The sequence below is a fragment of the Thermobia domestica genome, chromosome 1, assembly GCF_964235325.1.
Source record: "Thermobia domestica chromosome 1, izTheDome1.hap1.1, whole genome shotgun sequence".
Taxonomy (NCBI): Eukaryota; Metazoa; Arthropoda; class Insecta; order Zygentoma; family Lepismatidae; genus Thermobia; species Thermobia domestica.
Window position 1 is genome coordinate 158,066,501 of NC_137454.1, and position 22,398 is coordinate 158,088,898.

The following is a 22,398-nucleotide window of genomic DNA, read 5'->3' on the forward strand; positions in this document are numbered from 1 at the left end:
AGTTGTTTCATGACGTCATCTATGGTGCAAGAAAGAGGTGTCTATAGGCGGTCAGGACCTCACACACAGATGGACGTATATAACATATAGCTGAAGTATTTAACATACGTATACGTATATAAAATACGGAAGATTGTTAGATATCAGACATCCTGCAGCGACATGATATAACATCCAAGCGCGTTAAAGGCAGTAGCTGTGTAGCATATGGATAAAGTACGCTCCGTACAGATTTCCTTAGTAAACATAACGAATCCTTGTATTTGTACAATATACCGCTGTCCGGATAATGGATTTTTCTCAGTGTATTTTAGGGGCTCCAAAGGGGCTCTAAATCGACCGCAAGAAACGACTTCTCAATATTTGTTACTGTTTTCCTCTGACACCTCTCGACAGACAAACGGACAAAGCCATTCTCAAGACTTTCGACACTTATGCATAGCTTAAGCTGCAAGTGTAATAAGGGCGAACATTGAATATATTCTTGGGACACTGAATTGGTTCTGGTAAATCGCGTCCTTCTATATGTTACCGTTTCTGTTCTGTGTTGATCAACAATGTAGCAGAAAGCGATAGATCTCTACCACTTCTGGATTATTAAATAAAAGTTAAATGCATTAGATGAATCTATTCGTGTTGCAAACCTACATGTATGCTTCTCGCTATTTCTTGCCGCTCTTGCTCTGATACCAGCTGACAGACGAACGGATGGATAGGCAGACAGTTGAACATAGCCCTTCTATAAGACTTCCTATACGTATACATAGTATACTATAGTTTGGAAGTACTAACAAATGAAATAAACTCAGTTTGTTTTACAAAAATTATCCGTTTTCCGTTTCTCGGTAGTTTTCGTTTTCCGGTTTTCGGAAAAATTTCGTTTTTCGTTTTTTCGAAAAAATTCGTTTTTCGTTTCTCGAAAAATTTTTCGTATTTTCGAAAAAATTTTCGTTTTTGAAAAATTCATTTTTCGAAAAAGTATTTTTCGAAAAAATGTGGCCATCCCTAGTATTCATAGCCGAAAGCTGAACTAAAAAGAGGAATGATAAGCAAGCTACAAGAAGGATGTTGAAACAACGCTTCCACTGGCTAATAGAAAAAGGAAAACAAAAGTAGCTACAGGTTTTTGCCTTTTGAGTACTCATATCTTTTTGGGAATATATACTTGACAAAGCATGCCTTTTAAATGTACGCCAGACGTGACCTGTACACATGAAGGTGAAAAATATTCGTGAAAAGTAAACAGAAGAGACTAGTCATATGCTTCTGTTTTCTAACAGTCAACTTCGTGTTCAACTGCAGGAACTGACTTTGATATCTACTACTTGACTCAACGCCTTGTAACAAGAGGGCAACTATAATTACCCATAGGTTTCTTGCAGCTACACAGCGAGCTGTGTGTGTTCTGTGTGTGTCTCTCTCTCTTTGTCCCTGGCTGTGTTTGCTTTTCATGCTTTGGGGGAAGGGGTAAGACACCCTTGCACACCTTCGAACATAAAATGATCGAAAGACGACCTATGTTAATGTAGAGTTCACAGTTTCAAACAGAGGCGTATACTGGTTTGAAGACATGGGCTACCACTGACCTTGCATATTATTATTAATAAAAATGGTAATAATAATAAAAGTAATATAATAATAATAATAATAATAATAATAATAATAATAATAATAATAATAATCACAATATGCATAACAATGAACAAAAAGTGATTGATGTGTTTTGTTTAGTGATGAGCAAATGCAAGGTCTTGATCTTGGTCTTGCACATCGAGCCTTGGTCTTGGTCTTGCACATCGAGTCTTGGTCTTGGTCTTGCACTGGAACCCTTGGTCTTGGTCTTGGTCTTGGTCTTGCATGCAAGAGTCTTGCAAGTCTTGCATTTAAGAAATTTCAAGCTTTCCATAGGTAAATTTTACTATGGATATAAGGGATAATAAACTCTACAAAGCACCAGTAGTAACGGAAATACAATGTATGTTTCTAAATGTAATATAATTTAACGTCGTGTAAGTATGATAGCGTACAACATAGGTTATGACCTTTATTTTTTTTAATGGGTGCCCATGCTTCACTACTTATAAGATTTGCCTAAATCACAAAGTTTCGTAATCTGTTTATATACATTTTTTTAACAGATCCAACATTCCACTCGTTCTCAAACTGAGGAGTCTACCCCTGTTTCGCATGAAAGAAAATCAGACGGCACAGATTATTGAAATACCATCAATTGCAAAATTATTTTTACACTCTAAAGGCGTCAGATTTTTCTTTCCAACCACGATTAGCTAATTCTTGTATTAAACAAACTTCCAATTAAATATTGAATCTTTGTTTTACTGATTCCAATATGTACTCTATGGGGCAGAGAAATTCACATTACGCAAAAGCGATGAAAAAATTGCAGACTTTCGAAACATGGGCATGGAGAAAAAAGGAAAGAATTAGCCGTGTTGAACGAAAACGAATGAGGTGTTAGAAATATTAGCAGTAGGAGAAAAAAAGAATTTTAGATATTGTAAAGAGGGGGAAAGGGAACTGTTTAGGATATTGGCTGACGAGGAACTGTATTACAAGGGACGTGCTAGAGAGTATTGTGGAAGGAAAAAGAGGGAGGGAGCGAAGCAGACTAGTTGAAGGAAGGTATTCAAACAGAAAATTGCCACGTCAAGACGAAGAGACTAGCTGAAGACCACCAAACGTCAAACCTTGTCTGTTGAAGCAAATAACCTGCCAATAATAGCAGAATAGCTATTATGATGATGATATGTTTAGCAATATTGACCAAAAAAAAAGAGGGAAAAAATTAAAATAATAATTATTATAATCAAACCTCTTAATATTTTAGAATAATTTGAGGGAAAACTGAAAAGACTCAACTGTGTATGTCTTTTGTGTAAACTCAATTTATATAAATACTGTTGACCTGTATTAGAAATACAAAATAACGGCATCAAACTCCAAGTTATTTGAAGTCTCACTTGTGAATATGGATTACTAGCATCAAGTATCTACTTTGTTGGGTTAAACTAAAATAATAATAATAATAATAATAATAATAATAATAATAATAATATATTTCCTTAGTGAATCGCTTTTTTACTATTAGTAAAGCGCTCTCTAATATCGGTCATCTTCGATTATTTTTATGTTTCCCTCTCTTCCTCCTCCCCAAGTTGCCGGGCTGAATTTTGATTTAAACGGCATCACAAGTGTCACTGTTCGTGTCAGAGACCACGAAACTATGGATTCGGCACTAATACTCGCCATTTTCGATCATTTTTATATATCTCCCCTCCCCTCCGCCAAGCTACGGGGCTGAATTTTGATTTAAACAGCACCGGAAGTATCATTGTTTACCTTAGCGGTCCCCAAAACTATAGATTCCATTTCAATGTCGGTCATTTTCGATCATTTTAAAATAACTTTCCTCTACCCCTCCCCTAAACTTCAAGATCAAAGTGATATGACAGAAACCATATCAGGGCCGATCCTCATCTATCTTAAAATAAGATCGAGTTCGGTCAGGTGGTTCAAGAGTTATATATATATATATATATATATATATATATATATATATATATATATATATATATATATATATATATATATATCCCCTTTCGCTCTTCTCCCCCTAGGTTCTACCATCAAAGTGAACTGACATATAACATTCCAGGCTTGAACCTCATCTATGTTAAAAATTTGATCGAGATTACTCGTTTGGTTGAAGTTATTATGTTTTATTTATTATTATATAACTCCCCCTTCTCCCCTCTCCTAGGCTTACCGTCAAAGTGAAATGATGAAAACACTCCCAGGCTCAAACTCCAACTATGTTGAAAATTTGATCGAGATCGGTTGGGTGGTTCAAGAGATGGAGTCACAAAAATAGTCACTTTCAATTTTATAACATAGATTTATTGTTGTAGGATAATGTTATATCGCTCAACCCTCGATGTGTCGTATACCTAAGGATGCTAAAAGTTATATTGATAAATAATTATTCAACGTATAAGCATCCGCCCATGAAATCAAACTTGCGGTCACAGGTATTAAGTTTTTTCAATGTCATGAAAATGTTATTTCGATATTAATTTTATGAGCACACATTAAAAATTCCCAACGGATGCTTGAGTCTGGGAGCCAAGGCCATACCCATGTAGTCGACACCTATGGTGCACGGTATTACCAATGTTCAATACTACATTTCACTTTAGTTTTGGAAGAAAAACACCACTAATATGTTTTGAAACGAAACGAAATATCTAGTTTAACGTCCCACGATTATGCATCGGGGCTAAGAGAGACGGTATTCATGAGAAATGAATGAAATAGTGGATTGAAGAAAGTAGGAGGGAACATCAAAACACCGAGAAATAGAGACCTGCAAGGGCCGAAGTTTTCGGCCCGAGCCCAAACCAGCCCGAATATACATAGGCCCGGCCCAGCCCGGACCCGAAACGTTTTGGAGATTTTCGGCCCGAGCCCGGCCCGGTCCTATAAGTTTTTTTTTAAATTCTTGGCCCGGGCCCGATAAATTTTCGAAGTTTCATTTTGTAACATTTTTCACGGGCACACTTCTTCAACGTTTGCCTTTATTCTAATTATCGTTTAACGAATGTCAATAATTATTAAAGAATTGCAATTAATCGACCCCAGCCCGGCCCGATCTGAAAAGAAATCAGTGTCGGACCGCCAAGCCCGGCCCAACCCAAAGAAATAATAGAATCGGCCCGCCAAGCCCGGCCCGCGGGCAGGGCCGGGCTTCGGATCTCGGGCAAGGCCCGGCCCATGCAGGTCTCTACCAAGAAAAACCACGCACACGGTGTTTGCCCACTAAAAAGTTTCCATGTCGCATGCTAGAATCCAACCAGGGACCCGTATAACCACATGTGACTGCTCTACCACCGAACCGGTACTTGTGCAAGACTCTTGCGCAAGAGTCTTGGTCTTGGTCTTGGTCTTGCAGGTGTGGTCTTGGTCTTGGTCTTGCACCCCTTGGCCTTGGTCTTGGTCTTGCATCGGGATTCCTGGTCTTGGTCTTGCATGCAAGACTCTTGCAAAAACTGCAAGACCAAGACTCTTGCGCTCATCACTAGTTTTGTTTGATCCTTTGTTTTGAGACCGTTAATGTTTTCCACCGTAAATGAAATTCCATCATACATTTGTGCAGTTAACTTCTTGTAGATTGCGTTCGTAAAATGTTAATTTTTACCAAAGTCACTTCCCTCAAGAGTCGCCTCTGTTACTGACGTTGGTTGTCATTCCGTACCAGTCTACACAAAAATTCTGCAGACATCATTATAATTGTTATGTTTATTATCCCTACCTAAATCTCAAATTTTTGCGTTGTGTTAACAAACGATTCTCGGGCCCTTTTGTTGCGGAGACATCCCGACGCGGGCCCTTTTGATGAGGGTCGTTTTGATTTGGGCCCGTTTGTTGAGGAAATATTTCGACCCGGGCCCTTTCGACGCGGGCCCGTTTGACTCCCGCTTTATTTGACTCGGGTCCGTTTGACGCAGGGCCTTTTGACTCGGGTCCCTTTGTCGTGGAACACTTTTGACTTGGGTTTTTTTTATGAGGGGCGTTTTGATTCGGCCCCTTTTGACTCCAGCCCTTTAAACCAGCACCCTTTTGACGCACGGCCGTTTGACTCGGGCACTTTAGTAGGGGAACCCCTTTGGACTCGGCTCCTTTTTATGAGGGGCGTTATGATTCGGGCCCTTTTGTTGTGGAGACCATTTGACCCAGGCCCATTTGATGTGGGGTCGTTTTCACTCGGACTCTTTTGTAGCAGAGCCCCATTTGACCCGGGCTCATTTGACGCAGGGCCTTTTGACTCGAATCCTTTTCTCGTGGGCTCCTTTTGACTAGGGCTCTTTTTATGAGGGGCGTTTTGATTCGGCCACTTTTGACTCTGTCCTTTTTGACGCAGGGTCGTTTGACTCTGGCTCTTTTGTAGCGGAGTCCCTTTTGACTCGGGCTTTTTTATGAGGGTCGTTTTGATTCGGGGCCTTTTGACTCGGGCTCTTTTGTTGCGGAGACCTTTCGACGCGGGTCCTTTTTATGAGGGGCGTTTTGATTCGGGCCCTTTTGACCCGAGCCCGTTTGACGCAGGGCCTTTTGACTCGGGCCCTTTTGTTGCGGAGATCTTTTGACTCGGGCCCTTTTGTAGCGTGGACCCTCTCGACCCGGGCCCATTTGACGCAGGGCCCTTTTGACTCGGGTCTTTCTGTTTTTGCCCTTTTGTTTGGCCCTTCTGACATGGCCAAACAAACGCAGCAGCTGAAATACCTGTGGCAGGGGCCTGGGGGAGTATGAGTAAATCGATGATCGATCGATCCAGGGCGCAGTAAAATTAGTTACACCACTGTTCATATCTATTTCTTTCTATTTTCTCGACATCATGTCTGGAGATGAATGTCCTGACTAATAGGCTACAATGGCGAAAGACGATATACGCTATCAATGATAAATGTTTTAACTGTTAATATATATAGGGAATAAAACGAAAAATTCTATATCGGACTTCTCCTCCACCCGCTGGAAAAAATCCTGCGGGCGTTAGTGATTATGATGTTGCTTAGTTACTGTATTATATTGTTCTATACACGGAATAAATACTTATTTGTTTTATATAATAATGAGAACCAAATTTACATCAATTACGGCCCTTGCTTTACGAGAAACATTTTCACGTTCAGCGTAATCAGTTTCCGTTCTAAAATAATTACAGTGAGGCGAATGAAATAATTCACGCACAGATTTAGGACTTAGAATAATGTCTTGCGAACATGTAGTAAATCCCTGAAGATTAAAAAGCGCTAGTAGCAGTAATTAGCTTAGTCGTTTCCTACAGTCCCTTAGTAAATTACATAAATCTTACAGATGTTGTATCTCTTTCTTTCTCCTCTCTATACATCATGTCTGGAGATTAATGTATGGACAAATAGGCTACAGAGGCAATTTTAAAAAGTAAGATGATCTACGCTATCAGTGACAGATGTTGTGGTGTTTAACTTAACATATAAGGCAATAATACGAATCTTTTCAGAGATGACAGTACACTGATGCTTCAAATCTGTGCCTTTACTCCCTATACCTACGTTATTTTCCTAGTCAAAATAAAAACTCTTCAAAATTAATCACAAATTCTTATGCAACCATCCCTTCTTTAGAGTACTGCGCTGTCACATACATGTCACGGCGATGTAAAGGCACTTTTGGCGACGAGGATACAAATATACTGTATCCTCTTGCTTACTATAGAAATCAATACGAAACATACGTTATCCGTATACTACATAGGCACTGCCATTAGATGTTACATCATGCCTTTGCAGGATGTCTGATATCTAACAGTTTTCCGTATATCACATGCATATATTTATGTTACATTCCTCAGCTATATGTTATATACGTCCATTTGTATGTGAGATCCTGACCGCCTACATTGTTTGATACAGAAAGTACGTATAGATGGAACACTTACACAGAAAGTATTATAAAAGGTGCGTTTTCAGTTATACGTCTGCTGTACGTTAAGTCCAAAAACTACAGGAATTACATATGCAACCTATCTTTCTAAGTACGCCACCTACAATTTTTTTTCTCAGTGTATGGTGCGAGTAGCCTCGGACGAGATTGGCTCTTTGTTTATATATATATATATATATATATATATATATATATATATATATATATATATATATATATATATATATATATATATATATATATATATATAACATTTGTGTTCCGAATAAACAGTAGTTCTTATCTTCGTTTGGATGAATTATAATAAAGTTCAGTTTAAAATTTATCTTATATCTTAATTTGAATGTCTGGTCCTAATTTGATTGGCCTACTTCCATAGCGAATACAGAGGAACAATTAGGAGAAAGTAAAGTTGCTACTCTCAAACAGTAGTTGGATTCAGCGTTCTCAAATTAACATAACAGTTCAGTAAGAATTGTATCCAAGCGTAGATACTTTTTAATACTGGCATGAGCGTTAGTTGTTTGAAGATTGACTATCATATTGGAGTTTGCTAATTATCAGATATAAGAAGATATAGCTTTGATTGCAAAGTAATGATTTGTAAGACTGGTTCTCGTGTTTATTTTGCTTAAGGAATGAATGAACACGATTAATATTAACATCCAGCGATCCAGAACAGGCGCGCACTCAGAAATTTTGTTGGCAGGGTCCAAAATTTAGGGCGAAGGGGGTCCAATAATACAAGACAATATGTCAATGTAGTAGATCAATAATTTCTCTGCTAAAGAAGTATAGTTTTTTTTCTTTTTTTTTTAAAGTACAAATGTATGTCGAATTACTATTTTGGAGTCCGAACCCAGTGAGCCCCACGTGGGTGTGAAGCCGATTCAGAATAATTTGTCTACTGCAAAATAATGGTAATAACAATAATAATAATAATAATAATAATAATAATAATAATAATAATAATAATAATAATAATAATAATAATAATAAACAATTAGGGATGCGCACGAGACGAGTCGAGACAGGTTTTACCTGACAAAATTCGAGTCGAGACATAGCTCTTCCAATAGAGAAATATACATTTTTCGAGTCGAGACATCACTTTTACAGCACATTTTCGAGACGAGACAGCCACAAATCTTGTCTCGTGCGCATCCCTATAAACAACTTAGTGAAGAAATATTAACAAGCTTATCTTAAATTTGGCATGAAAGGAATATCTATTTGGCATGCAAGGAAGATGAATTCACATAATCAAACTTGATTTTCAAAAAGTTAAGTAGAACATACAATGAAATAGCATAATTTTATCTAAAGATTTTAATGAAATCTCTGTCTTTGAATAGCGAACCTTAGTTCCTTCATAAATACTTTTTTCATTCATTTCATGATTTGTAAGTATTTGTTTAAACACATTTCCATTATTTACTTTAAAGCGGTAAAGGTGTTCGAGCAGTTATATTTGCAACATGGTAACTGTATTACCCTGGTGCCTGTCGAAGAAACAACTTCTCTGGGGAGAGAATTTGGTTATTCTATCAGACTAGCGCATCAATACGATCCTGAACTGGGAAACTCAAGCTCGAGTCAATTCCACATTTATATTCACGACAAAAGAGAGCATCATTTTGGTAAGTGATTATTATAAATTTAAATTATTTTACACTTACGCATGTACAGTACTTCTTTATGCTAAATCATTGACTAACGTAATATTTTCACAGTATATATACAGGATGTATCAAAAAGAACTTTACAACTTTGAAAACGTGTTGATTTATTTATTTAGCTTATTTATTTATTTATTTATTTAAAGTTTTGGTGCCATTTTGTAGCAAAATACATTGATTTTTTTTTTAACTTTATACCTAAAGAGATTCCTTGTAGCTTCCATTGGTGATGTGGAACACGTCTTATCTGAAGGCGATTTCTTGCCATGTCAGGTGTGACTTGTTCAATTGCGAGGTAGATCCTAGCTCTGAGCTCTGGTAGAGAAGCCGGTAAGGGTGGAACAAGCACGGTATCCTTGATGAATTCCCGAAAAGAAGAAATCAAGAGGTGTCAGGTCCGGTGAGCGTGAGGGTCATGCAATTGGCCCACCTAGGCCGATCCATTTACCTGGACCAGTAAAGGCAGCCGCTAGCGCTTTGCTTTAACTGCCGCTAGCGCTTGTGGTGGTTTGTTTCTTAACTAGTGTACTACGTGGGTCAAAACTTGATATATTTTGCTACAAAATGACACCAAAACCATGTCTGAAAAATAAATGAATAAATCAGTATGAGATTTCAAAGTTGTAAAATCTTTTTTGATACACCCTGTATTTTTGATGGGGTTGAATACTTACTCTATTTTGGTCTTTTACAGCATTGATTTGTGTAGAGTATATAATATTTGTTTGTGTTTACTTTGAAATTAATTATTCGTGAAGATTAAATTTTGAAATTTTAATATTTAAGAATCACATTTAAGTAATGTTTAATTTTATATATAATGCAAATTTATTTTACAAAAGGAACCAGTATTTAAATTAGACTTGAAGGGGCAACCAATGAAGTCCCTTCATTAAAATACTAGTTTATTTCAAAGAGAACATAAAAATAATTTTCCACTAAATCAATTTGCATTGGCCACAGGAGTAAAAGTAAAGAGAACGACGTTCACCCACTTCCAAAAAATATCTTTGGCATCCCTCCACTTTCTAAAAAAAAAATACAATGGGCAAAGATAGGCACAGGAGAGGGGTGACTCATGCCTTCCCCTAACTTTTCAGATCCACTTTTACCCTTGATTGGCCTTTAAAAAAATAAAGGTGACGTACATATTTCATATCGTTAAATTCTACTTTTTAAATTGCATAAGTCAAAATAATACTACTCCAAATTTTATTTCTCCGAACATTGAATATTGTGCACCTTTATAGGACATGGCAGTATCTGCTCATCTATCTCGCATTGATTCTGTATTAAACTTCTTTCTTGCCGTTGTTAGATTTAGAATTCCCGAGTTACGTAATTACTCGAAACAAGAACTAATGTCTTTAATGAACTTATGTTCCCCTGACAAAAAAGACGTGACGCAGTGGAGCAGATTTACTTTACCTGTATAAGATCATCAATGGCAAAATTGATTTCGAATTTTTACTATCACAGATTAACTTTCGTGTTCCTCGGCGGCAAACTCCCTCTCTCAATTTGCTAACTTATGAGTGCCTATGGCGTGGGAGACTCGAGTTCTATTCCCGGCGGGAGCTCATGTGGTTCGGATTCCATGTTAATCAGTAGGTCCCGTCCCATATAGACTCGCTGCTGAAAGGGACGTTAAACTCAAAATCAACTCAACTCAACTAATTTATGAGCCACCTAGGTTATCGATTGTAAAGAGCTCCTTGTTTACAGAATAGCGCACGATTACAATACAGTGTCAACAAGATATACATCTTTTTACCTCTAAGAGAACTCTATTGATGAAAACTTTGTATATTAAGAAATACACTTTTTTCTTTTTTTTCTTTCCTTTTTTTTTTTTTTTTTTTTTTTTTTTAGGGGAAGCGCGGGCTAGTTGCAACAGGAGTATGTTGCAACACTGTTAATATCTTGTCAACGCGAACAGTTACGAAAACGAAACTGCCCTGCATGCATGCACGTTTTGTAGAGTAACAAACGTGATTGAGTATTGGTGACCGCGAGCTTGTAATTGTTGACAAAGGGAAGAATTGTTATTTTCAGACTAGATGAGTAAAATTAGAAAAAAAAAATGTTCAAGTATCTATCAAGTAGTACAAGTAATTTGAATTAATTATAATGTTATTAATGAAATATATGTTCTTTCATTTGTAAAATAATAACAGAAATGTTTACAATGAGGGATATGTAGAAGACATTTTCTTCATTTTCTGAAGTAAAGTGGATAAGCGGTAAATTGCAACAGATTTCACAACGTGCCCTGGTACAGGCACGTAGCCAAGGGGGGGGTCCGGGGGGTCCGGACCCCCCCTTCGAGACCAGAAATGAGAAAAAATAAGGAAGGATAAAATGAAATGAAATGAGAAAAAGAAGAATCGGCGTTAAAAATTAAAAAAGAGTACAGAAAGCTTTTCGTTACTCTTTCTTATGAGAAGATTTGAATTACTTGTAATACATGGTGGTGAGATGAGTGGGATATTCTGAAAGAGTCAGGGAGATTTTAAGCTTCTGAAAGCATAATGCCGGTTGTGTAACAGCGTGCACATTTTTGATCATAATTTCTCGTCATCGCATCCTTGCAGTATCAAACGTGTTATTTCAGAAACATTTTTCTACTGCTTCTTTAACCTGGCATTTGGAACAGACAGTGAGTGGTTGAAGGAATAACAAAAACAAAAAAAAAAAAAAAAAAAATATGTGAAAAGAAAGTTCTGTTAATATTTGATTCAACAAAGAAAGGAACGCAGATATTGTAAAATATTTTACAAGACATTATTGAGTTTGTGCACTCATGTCCAAAATTATAGTCGCATGTCCATAAATATGTTGTTGTAAGAGTATAATTTGATAACGAATTTGCCCGGTATTTCTTATTAGGGATGCGCACGAGACGAGTAGAGACACTGCTCTTCTAATAGAAAAATATACATTTTTCGAGTCGAGACATGACTTTTACAGCATATTTTCGAGACGAGACAGCCGCAAATCTTGTCTTGTGCGCATTCCTATTTCTTATAATGATGTGTATAATCAGCAAAGACATGTAAGTGGCAAATTTTGTCAAAAGAGCAGTAAATAAGAACAATAAAACAAAAATAAAACTTTCTTGTCCATTTAGCAACATTTCGTTTTAGTCACTTTAATTTTCGCACTTATAATTCTTTTCCTATGAAATTTTCCACAAATAAGGTCTATACATTTCCCGATTATACACATGGTATCAGTATTAAAAGTGCCCTGCAAAATCATTATCAAATTATATTCTTACAAGAAGACAGTCATAGGTATGAGACAAACATTTTGGACATGAGTGTACTTTTTATAACAGTGAATATGTACTTTTTTTTAATATAATAGTTGAGGTCGTAATGAAAGGAAAATTGTCATATATTTGAATGAACAGAGGAAGACCGTAAATATTGTAAAATCATTTTCAACACTTTTTTTTTTTTCATTTTACTCGAGATTTCTTCGTAGTTTGTTATTAAAATACTTACCAACATATCTTCATTTTAACAAACCAATATATGTTGATAGTAAAGTAATTTAGGTTGATTGGGCCTTCAGTGTTTCATGTCCCCCCCCCCCCGTTACGAAATCCTGGCCAAACGAACCAGTATATGTTCCAGTAAAATAGGTTAGAATGATCGAGCCCCGGGTGTGATGACCACAGTATTTCATGTCACGGACCCCCCCCCCCTTCACGAAATCCTGGCTACGTGCCTGCCTGGTACAGTGCGACAAAAATTAAATAGAAGAATTGTGAAGAAATCATAGGACGTGGTGGACAAACACCGTGTGTGTCAGTTTCCTTGGGGTTCTCCCGTTTCCTTCCACTTTCTCCATTCCGCCATTTCATTTATTTCTCTCATCATCACCGTCTCCTTTAGCCTAGCCGGCATAATCATGAAACGTAAAACTTAAAGATTTCTTTTCATTTCATTTCAAACTCAGCAAGGCAGTGCTGACAGTGCTTAGAGTGTGACGGATGGGTTCACTTTAAGAAATTTGCGAAAAAGAATCAGTTTTGTATGTGTCATCATTGTTTCTGAGATTATTCGAAGTGTTTCTTTTGTTACTCTATTAGTTTTTTTTCTAGCCTACGAATACATTTGTAACCTTTAAATACAGTAGCTTACGAAACTTTTAGGCCTAGGTTTACTTAAACTTCAAAATATTATGTAGTCTATTTGGTAGGCCTATGTGTAAGATGATAGCACTTTCAGTGCGGATTAACCTAATAATATTACAGTTTCTTTTTCTTTAAGAATATAAACATTTTAGTTAGTTGTGTTGTGCTAAGAAAATTTGCGCTGTAGGCATTATCAACAATGTCAGCATATGCTGAACAGTGTCTAATATTTACGAGGGTCATTCGGAAAGTAAAGAACTTCTTGCGCTAGCGAGTGCGCGCGTTCCCCCACCCCCGCTGCCGCTGGGTTATTGACCTGGGCATGCTTTAGCCTCAGTCTGGCACCAGCTGCGATCCGCTACGGTCCGTTATTGCTTCGCTGTGCGACTGTAAAATGTGCGATACAATTACTGATCCCGCCAAGTGTAAGGTTCGTAGTGTGATAAGATTTTTGAATGCAAGAAAAGTGCGTCCGATAGAAATTTATAGACAAATCACTGAGGTGTATGGAAATGTAATGAATGAAGCATCAGTTCGTAACTGTAATTTCATCCTTAAGTTTCCTTTCCGATGCCCTCCTACATTTTACTAGTTTGGAATGCATTGAATTATGTAAAAATTAAGAATCAGTGACTTCGCTAATGTGAGCAAGAAGGTATTGTTTTGTTTTGAAACAACACACACACACACACACACACATATATATATATATAGATAGATAGATAGATAGATAGATAGATAGATAGATAGATAGATATATATAGATGGTGATCAGAAAAATTGAAACACATGAACGAAATTGCAACTTACCAGATTAATATGGTGTCGGGCCACCTTTCGCCTTCAGAACAGCCTTGATGCGACGTGGGATGGAGGCATAGAGGTCGTGAAAGGTAGCAAGTGGAATTTTACATCATTCCTCGTGCAGGGCATCGGCCAGTTCTGTGAGAGAGGATGGAGGTGGAAATCGTCGCCGGAGTCGTGTTTCCAAGACGGACCACAGATATTCAATTATATTGAGATCTGGGGATTGGACGGGCCAGGGGAGGTGTTGAACTTCATCCCGGTGTTCCTCAAATCACGCTGCAACAACGCCATCTGTGTGAATGGGTGCATTATCATCCTGGAAGATGGCGTCATTGTCCGGGAACAACATCCGGACCATAGAATGCAAGTGGTCTCCTAAAATTGGGACATAATCGTTGGCAGTGATTCGTCTGCTAAGTGTGATCACAGGACCCAATGAAAACCATGATGTGGCGACTCACAGCATCACCGAGCCGCCGCCATGTTTCACAGTTGGGCGGAGACACTGCAGATCATAAGCTTCTTTGGGCGTTCTCCACACATAAACACGGCCCGGGGTTGGGAATAGGGTGAAGGGACTCATCCGACCATATCCCACGCTTCCAGTCCTCAACGGTCCAAGTTGCATGGTCGCGGCACCATTTGCGGCGTGCGAAAGCGTTATGGTCCCTGATGAGCGGTTTGACCCGTGCAACACGACCCCATAAGTACATGTCATGTAATTCGCGGCGGACTGTGATTGTCGAAACAGGGTGGGGGAGGTGCCGATTGAGTTCCTCCGTCACTTGCTCCGCAGTGGCACGACGGTTCTGCGTGACAATGCGCTTTAATACCCGGCGTGACCTGTCACTCATGATTTTCTTCCGCTCACTGTTCCACTTCCCCGATGTGGTTTTCCCGTGTGTTGTGTAGGCCGTCATCACCTTCGACACTGTCCCACGCGACACACCTAACACAGTAGCCACTGCCGTCACACTCACTCCACATAACCGCGCGCCAACAATTTGCCCTCTTTGAAAATCTGAGAGGTCTCCCATTTTATACTACCTCCGTCTGCTGCAGCCACTGGACACTGCTGTTCCACTGCGCCTGACGTAGTATGGAGACCGATCTAACACACCACCATCAGCGGTCTGGCTCTGCGGGCGCCACTACACCACTGCCAACCCATACATCTGACGTGTTGCCAACTACAGGTGTTTCCATTTTTCTGGTCACCATCTGTATATATATATATATTGTTTATTCTCTGAAAACATATGTTGTTTTATTGGATGTATTCCCATAAATTAAATTAATTGAAATCTTTGAGGTTTAAGTCCCATGATTATGCCGGTTAGGCTAAAGGAGACGGTGATTATGAGAAATGAATGAAATGGTGGAATGAAGAAAGTGGGAGGAAACGGGAGAACCCCGAGAAAACCCACGCACACGGTGTTTGTCCACCGAAAAGTTCACTTGGCGGGGGCTGGGATCGAGCCCGGGACCTCAAGCAGCGGAGGTGAACGCTCTACCACTGAGCCACAGCGGCCCCCCTTAAATTAAATGTTACACTAAAAATCTTGTATATTTAATGTTCTTTTTTCTTAGTTTATACACAAAAGTAAGGGAAACGAGATGGAAGATAATAATACAGCCTCCGACCAAAGTGGGAGGATTCGGGAGAACCCTTATGAAGAACCACGCACACGGTATTTGTCCATTACAAACTCTACTTGACGCAGGCTACGATCGAACCATGGACCCCACACGCCATAGGTGAGAGCTCTGTCACTGAGTCACCGCGGCCCTCATCTTCAATGGTAAAACAATATTAGGCATACAATCCTTTGCATACTTTTTATCCTCTGAAGTTGTATTACTCAATTTTAAATTATTCTTATTGCTGTATTTCTTTAATTTTACCTTAAACTTCAAGTAACATATGTATGTAACTGGTAGTATTGTAAATAAAGAAATAATAGTAACTTCTTAGGCTGACTGTAATACAAGTAGTTGACCATACTCAGTAATAAATGGTTGCTACATGCCATTGTAGGTGACTTTTTGTAGGGGATCTCTTTACTCTACTATTGTTCATAATAATTTTAAAATTATCACATTAAATTATATTTAATTTCTCTTCAGGCGACGATAAAATTGGACATGAAGAGAAGATTGCCGTCTATTTGCAAGAGGATCTTGAAATTAAGCTTAGTCTTCATTATTACGGCCTTGTTAATAGTCCATCATTTCCTTGTGAACCTAAGAAAAAATATAGTTTGAATGAGGTAAGTATTCATCAATTGATACATATAGTATTTATTGTTAATACGTTTATTTAAAATAAAAAGAGAGAGTAGTAAACCTTAGCCACAACGTGATATCAAAACACTCTCGTGGTTATATTGTTAGCATATTGACCGGCGCAGTAGATCAGCATTCGATTCCCTACGAGACTTCAAGCGGTTGGGGTCTCTTTAGCAGTAGGTTGCCTCATAATTAGCTTCATGGACATGAAATGTCCCCCCAAGATGCGTCATTTACACAGGCCCAGAACAAAAATGAAAACCACAATATCTAGTTAATGGAAACAATCTACGTTTGTAATCGCTCAGCCGATCTTATTCCCTGAAATCTTGAGCTGTATGTTGCACCGCCTGATCAGCAGGGAATATCTTTCTCCCCGTGAGGAGGAAATCGAGATGCTGGAAGAGATGGTAGTCAGTGGGAGAGATATCCCGTGGATGAGGAAGAATTTCATACTTTAACTACTGCAAAGAGCCTGTCTTTTTTTTTTTTTTTTTTTTTTTTTGCGAGACATGTGAATACTCATATTTTCCTCCAACATGAGAATACCATGTCTATTGACTGTTTCTTACAGTGACGGTTGCTTACGGCTGAATGCTTACGGTATATTTCATGGAGTTCAGCAATGTATTGATGGTTTTGGTTGACCTGAGAAAGACCTGATGGATCACTTCCGCATATCAGAAACAACCTTCCTTGGGTGTAAAGTTGGTTTAGGAAACCATCCTGCACATTGATCACGATCCAATCACAATCCTGATTATTTATGATTGTCGTAGCAGAGCCATTTTTCATCTGAATGACAATTCGATTCAGGAAACTTACACATAAAATCTGCACTTATCCAGACAGTGATCCTTGTTAGGTAGTTACGACTCATGTGACACCCAATGAGTCTAACTTTTTTATCTTACCGATGCATGGCGCTGCAGAATGACAAGGGTACAGTGTATGATTAACTCGTCTTCAATGGGACGAACACTCTTCCCGAGTGTCTGGTTTCACAAGTCACTGGCATGTCACTGGGTCACCGTAGCGCTTAGTTGCTGATAGTGATTTGTTATGGCAACCTTTGTACTACGTAAGGAGGAGCAGAACGGCAGTGAGCAGTGAACTGAGGAGATGGTGATGGTGTTAAATGGGCAATCACTCTGATTTCCAAAATTGGCACATTTCGGTATTTGCACTCACTTTTATGGTGTAAGCATGACTTAATTGACAAGTGTGTTGGGTGTGTAGCGAAGACGACCTACAAAACTCACAGCAAAACCATCGGAGAAGAGAAATAGTAGTCGAAAGAAAATAATCAGTGGCAGGTCCCGCTGAGGATTGAAGTAGATTGTCTCGAAAAAATGTCTTACGACTGCGGTGCAAATGAGGGTTGAACTCAAACAGCAGCTCCGACAAAATGTGTCAACAATCGCAGACCGCAGCGAGTTACATTGCTTCAGATGCGAGGTCAAGTTGTACGGGCAAAACCATTGATAAGGAACAATAACGCTTTAGTACGATGTCTATGATGAAGCGAACACACAACATTGACCACTGACGACTGGAAACATGTGATATGGTCGGACGAGTCACTGTTCGCCTTATTTCAAACCACGATCAAAGCTTATATGTAGTGGACACCCAAAATAGTGTATCATCCGTAATGTCTTGGACCAAAATTGACATACAGTATAGCGTAGGTACAGTGATGCTATGGAACCAGTATGCTAATTTTCAGAGGGTTCGTGTTGATACTTATCAGTCGCGTCATTGTCCGTCGTCGTTTATATCGTATGGTCCAGGTGTTTCCGGACAATGACTGTGTTCCAGGATGATAATGTGCTCATTCATAGAGCTGGAGCTGTTGCAGCGTAGTTTGAGGAACATTGGGATGGAGTTGAACACATTGCCTGGCTTATCCAATTCTCGAATGGGAACATAATTGAAGACTGTTTTGGATACAACACGAATCTGACGCAGATTTCCGTCCATCCTCTCATAAAAATGAATGCTTCACTGCATGCAGAATGGTTCTATGAGCTACTATTCACGACCTCTACGTCGTATCAGAACTGGTTTGAAGACGAAAGTTGGTCCAATGTAATGCTAATCTGGAGGAAAGTTACCCCCATTTTTAGGTGTTTCTATAAAATGTATAAGAATCTGTATGTAGTTGCTTGTACTCCTTTACTCGATTTTCACGACCCCTCCCCCTTAGATTAGAAACCCACTGGTGTGGATTATAATAATTGAAGAAATAAAATACGAGAAAAGATATGAGAAGAAAATACATAATTTATTTGGGCAGGTTAAAGTTATAGTGATGCAAATCACATTTTATTTAGTTTTCAGCAAGTAACGCAAAATATACTGTTTCGAGTTGGGAAACAAAGCAGCTGTTTCCTTTATAACTAGAGTTTTAACTGCCCTCTATTGGGAGTTCAATGAGAACTTATTTTTGTGTCTAGTTCTTCGTTATAAAAAAATAACTTACAACTCTCTAACTTTAACCGATAGTGCTTTTAATTGTAGAAACTGTATTGTATGTGAGTATTCGTCGCATGAGAACCAGAGGAACGTAACTTCATTTTCGTAGGTTTCCAGGCGAGAGGACAAAAATATTATTTTCTTAGAAAAGTGTGTTTATCGTAAGATGGTAATTGAGCTACATTACAACAGATGATCCACAAGGAGAATAGATGGCGTTACGTTCCATTTACACCAAGTGGAGCTTTCAAAATTATGTTCAAACATGAAGGAAACGAAAACAGCATTTTTAGAGTTACGTTTCTCTGGTTCTCATGCGACGTATTGTCCTATTAGGTTAAGAGATTACCTTATTTTCTTAAGTTGGTCTATTTATTTGATTACTTAGAAAAGAGTGGATCGTTTATTCTGTGCAAAAATTTAATTCACATTACAGTAAAATTTATTAAGTTAATCAGTAAACAAATTCACGTTATATACAGGGTAGACAATTTATCTTGATCATCTGCTATAACGGACAAATCAAAAGAGAGAGAAAAGCGAAACTTTGCACGTAGCAACTATAAGGCGGAAGACATCTTTGTATGTATTAAATAGAAAGACCCAACAAACAGTGTTGCCAATCCACTTTTTTCAAATGTCACTACATCAGGTTATTATATAGTTCAAATCAACGTGTCAAAAGTAAAATTAAATTGCCTTTTTTATTATTCAGTATTGCAAACTAAAGATGTTACAGTATCACAAACATCTAAAGTTCGGAAGACTCTATCGCACATATAGCACAACGGAGATGCACAGGATAATGCACATCGAAGGTAATTTAGTGTTGGATACCATGGTCATGGATTGACTTGTTTCGAATGAATAGCAACACTGCTTAAATCGTGTAATTGAAAGAACTTGTAATAACAGCTACTAAAACCTATTGCTGTAATCATATAGAAGAGAAGGGAAACAACAACCATTGTAAATATTTTCCATAAATACGCCATTTCCAGCAGTGTTGCGAACCTTGTCAATGTTCATCATATCTCCGAAACGGTTAGGGATATCGAAGTACTGTAAACGGCAAAATAATCTACACATTCATTATAAACCATTCAAGTAACTACATGTTATAATTATCTCGGCATTTTTTTCGAAATAAATGCTTTCAAAAATGAAAATTTACAACTCCTGGTAACTTCGTTCTTATTCATTCGAAACAAAGTCATATCATGACCATGGTATCCAACACTAAAGTACTTTCGATATGCATTATCCTGTGCATCTCCGTTTGTGCTGCATGTGCGATAGAGGCTTCCGAACTTCAGATGTTTGTGATACTGTAACATCTTTAGTTTGCAATACTGAATAATAAAAGTGGCAAGTTTACCTTTGACATGTTGATTTGAAATATGTAATAACCTGGCTGACGTAGTGATATTTGAAATATATATATATAACTTCATATTGGGTTAGAAACACTGTTTGTTGTGTCTTTCTATTGAATACGCACAAAGATGTCCTCTTCCTATAGTTGTTTCGTGCGAAGTTTCGCTTTTCTCTCTCTTTTGGTTTGTCCGTTACAGCGGATGATGAAGATAAATTGCCCACCCTGTTTGTTTTCGAATTAATTAGTGAACAAATTCACGTTATAATTGCTTCCCATCAACAGAAACCTGAGAAACAAATTCGTTTACGATACGACCATGAAAAATTAAACTTACTTAAAACTAGTTGTCGTGTCCACTTTAGTCCCTCTGTACACTATAGGTTAAAATTGTATTTAATTAAAAGCTCTAATTCTTAATTTGTTATCATAATAAACAGTAAACCGTATTAGTGTTCAGTATGACCATTGTCCATTTTGAAATAAATAAATCGAATACAGTACTTTGAACTGAAATTAAATCAGCACAATATTTTACTATAGAAGAATACACAAATGTTAATACTCAAATTTAAATACGATTATGACCTTTGTTCTATAATTAAATTGAAACAATATAGCTTTTAAGTTCCAACTAAATCGTCATGACAATAATTTTAAATTTGGAAATTTACTGCACAGCAGCGACATGTGTTGGCTATCAGGAAGACAGGTAGTGTAGCTGGCGACATCTATCACATTGATTGTGTACTAATAGAAATTAATGCTACACACAGGCTCACATGCTTTTGTATTACACACAGAATATTGTATCAAAAATTATTTTTATTTATTTTCCACAGTGCCTAAACACCTGCCGATGGAAGAGAATTGCCAAAAAGATCAACTGTAAAGCTCCTTGGATGACAGGACTGAACCTCCCAGATTGCAATACTTACGACCAGATTTCAGGCGCCATCAGTGCAACACTCAACTATGAAAATTACATAGAAAATTGTAACTGTAAAGGACCTTGCTCCAATTACCATTACAAGATGTTTATGCTTCAAAGAGAATCAAACACTGCCTCTCAGCAGTTAAAATTAAATGAGAGCAAGGTTAAAATTTATTACAACTCACCGCTCGTGCAGAAACAAATAGAATATTGGTCATACGATTTCTCGCAGTTTGTTGCTGATGCTGGCGGTTCCATGGGTTTTTTACTAGGAGTATCAGTTATTGGGCTTGTTGGAATCGTTGAAAATATATTACAGGATATATCAAAGAACAAGAAGTGAACAAAAGTCAAAGAATTTCTTTTTATTATAATAAGCAATTGTGGATATGGTTGCAATAGTGGTCTAACCAACATCCACACCTCTAGGTACACAACATAAATAACAACCAAATTACCAAATAGACTACATTTTAACTTGTAGTACAAATCTGGAGTGCATCATACATTGAGAGTTTCATTCTACTAAGATACTAAATGGCCTATAAGCTCTGTGAAATAATTTTAAGATGAGAATGAACAACTCAAGCTTGTGCTTCTCTCTCCTTTTCTTGGGGGTGGGGGTGGGGGGTGAAGGGTTAGAGTGCTACTGCATCCAGGTTCACATTTACTAAGTTATTTTAGTTGATTTCAATGTGTAATAATCAATTTGAAGGACATTTTGTTGATATTTTTTAATCATATGTGTCTAGGGTAGATTATTTAGTACCTCTCGTCTGTGATTCAAAAAGATGTATACGGAATAACTGAATTTAACAAACTGGAGTAAAGGGATGGATTGAGAACTAAGATATATTATATCACGCATACAAACACCCAGTATTCATGGCTTAACTACGTGGAATACAACACAAATCAATTAATATTCCGCCAATATAAATCACTTTGACTTGTTACAATGTCAAAAAGTCGCGTTCTTGAAGGAAATTATACATGTTAATGCTATAATTTTTCACTCTGTGTATTTTAAACAAACAAAAAAAAAATGTTTTGGACTGGCAGCTCTTTAGTAAATAAGGAACAGATCGGCTTTATCCTTTTATAGAATAAAAATTAATTAGAAATAAACTATTTTCAGTTCCAAGAAAACAATATATGATTTCACTTCATTAATTTTATTGTTGTATGTATG

At 37.7% G+C, this 22,398-nt stretch overlaps 1 protein-coding gene across 1 annotated transcript; it reads left to right on the forward strand.

Moving 5' to 3' along the window:
* Positions 1 to 10,432: 10,432 nt before the first annotated feature.
* LOC145668928 (acid-sensing ion channel 3-like) lies at positions 10,433 to 21,647 on the forward strand. Its single transcript, XM_081737248.1, has 3 exons — positions 10,433 to 10,517; positions 16,258 to 16,400; positions 21,115 to 21,647. The coding sequence occupies exons 1-3, from the start codon at positions 10,433 to 10,435 to the stop codon at positions 21,547 to 21,549; spliced, it is 663 nt and encodes a 220-aa protein (XP_081593374.1). The 3' UTR covers positions 21,550 to 21,647.
* The last annotated feature ends 751 nt before the right edge of the window (positions 21,648 to 22,398 follow it).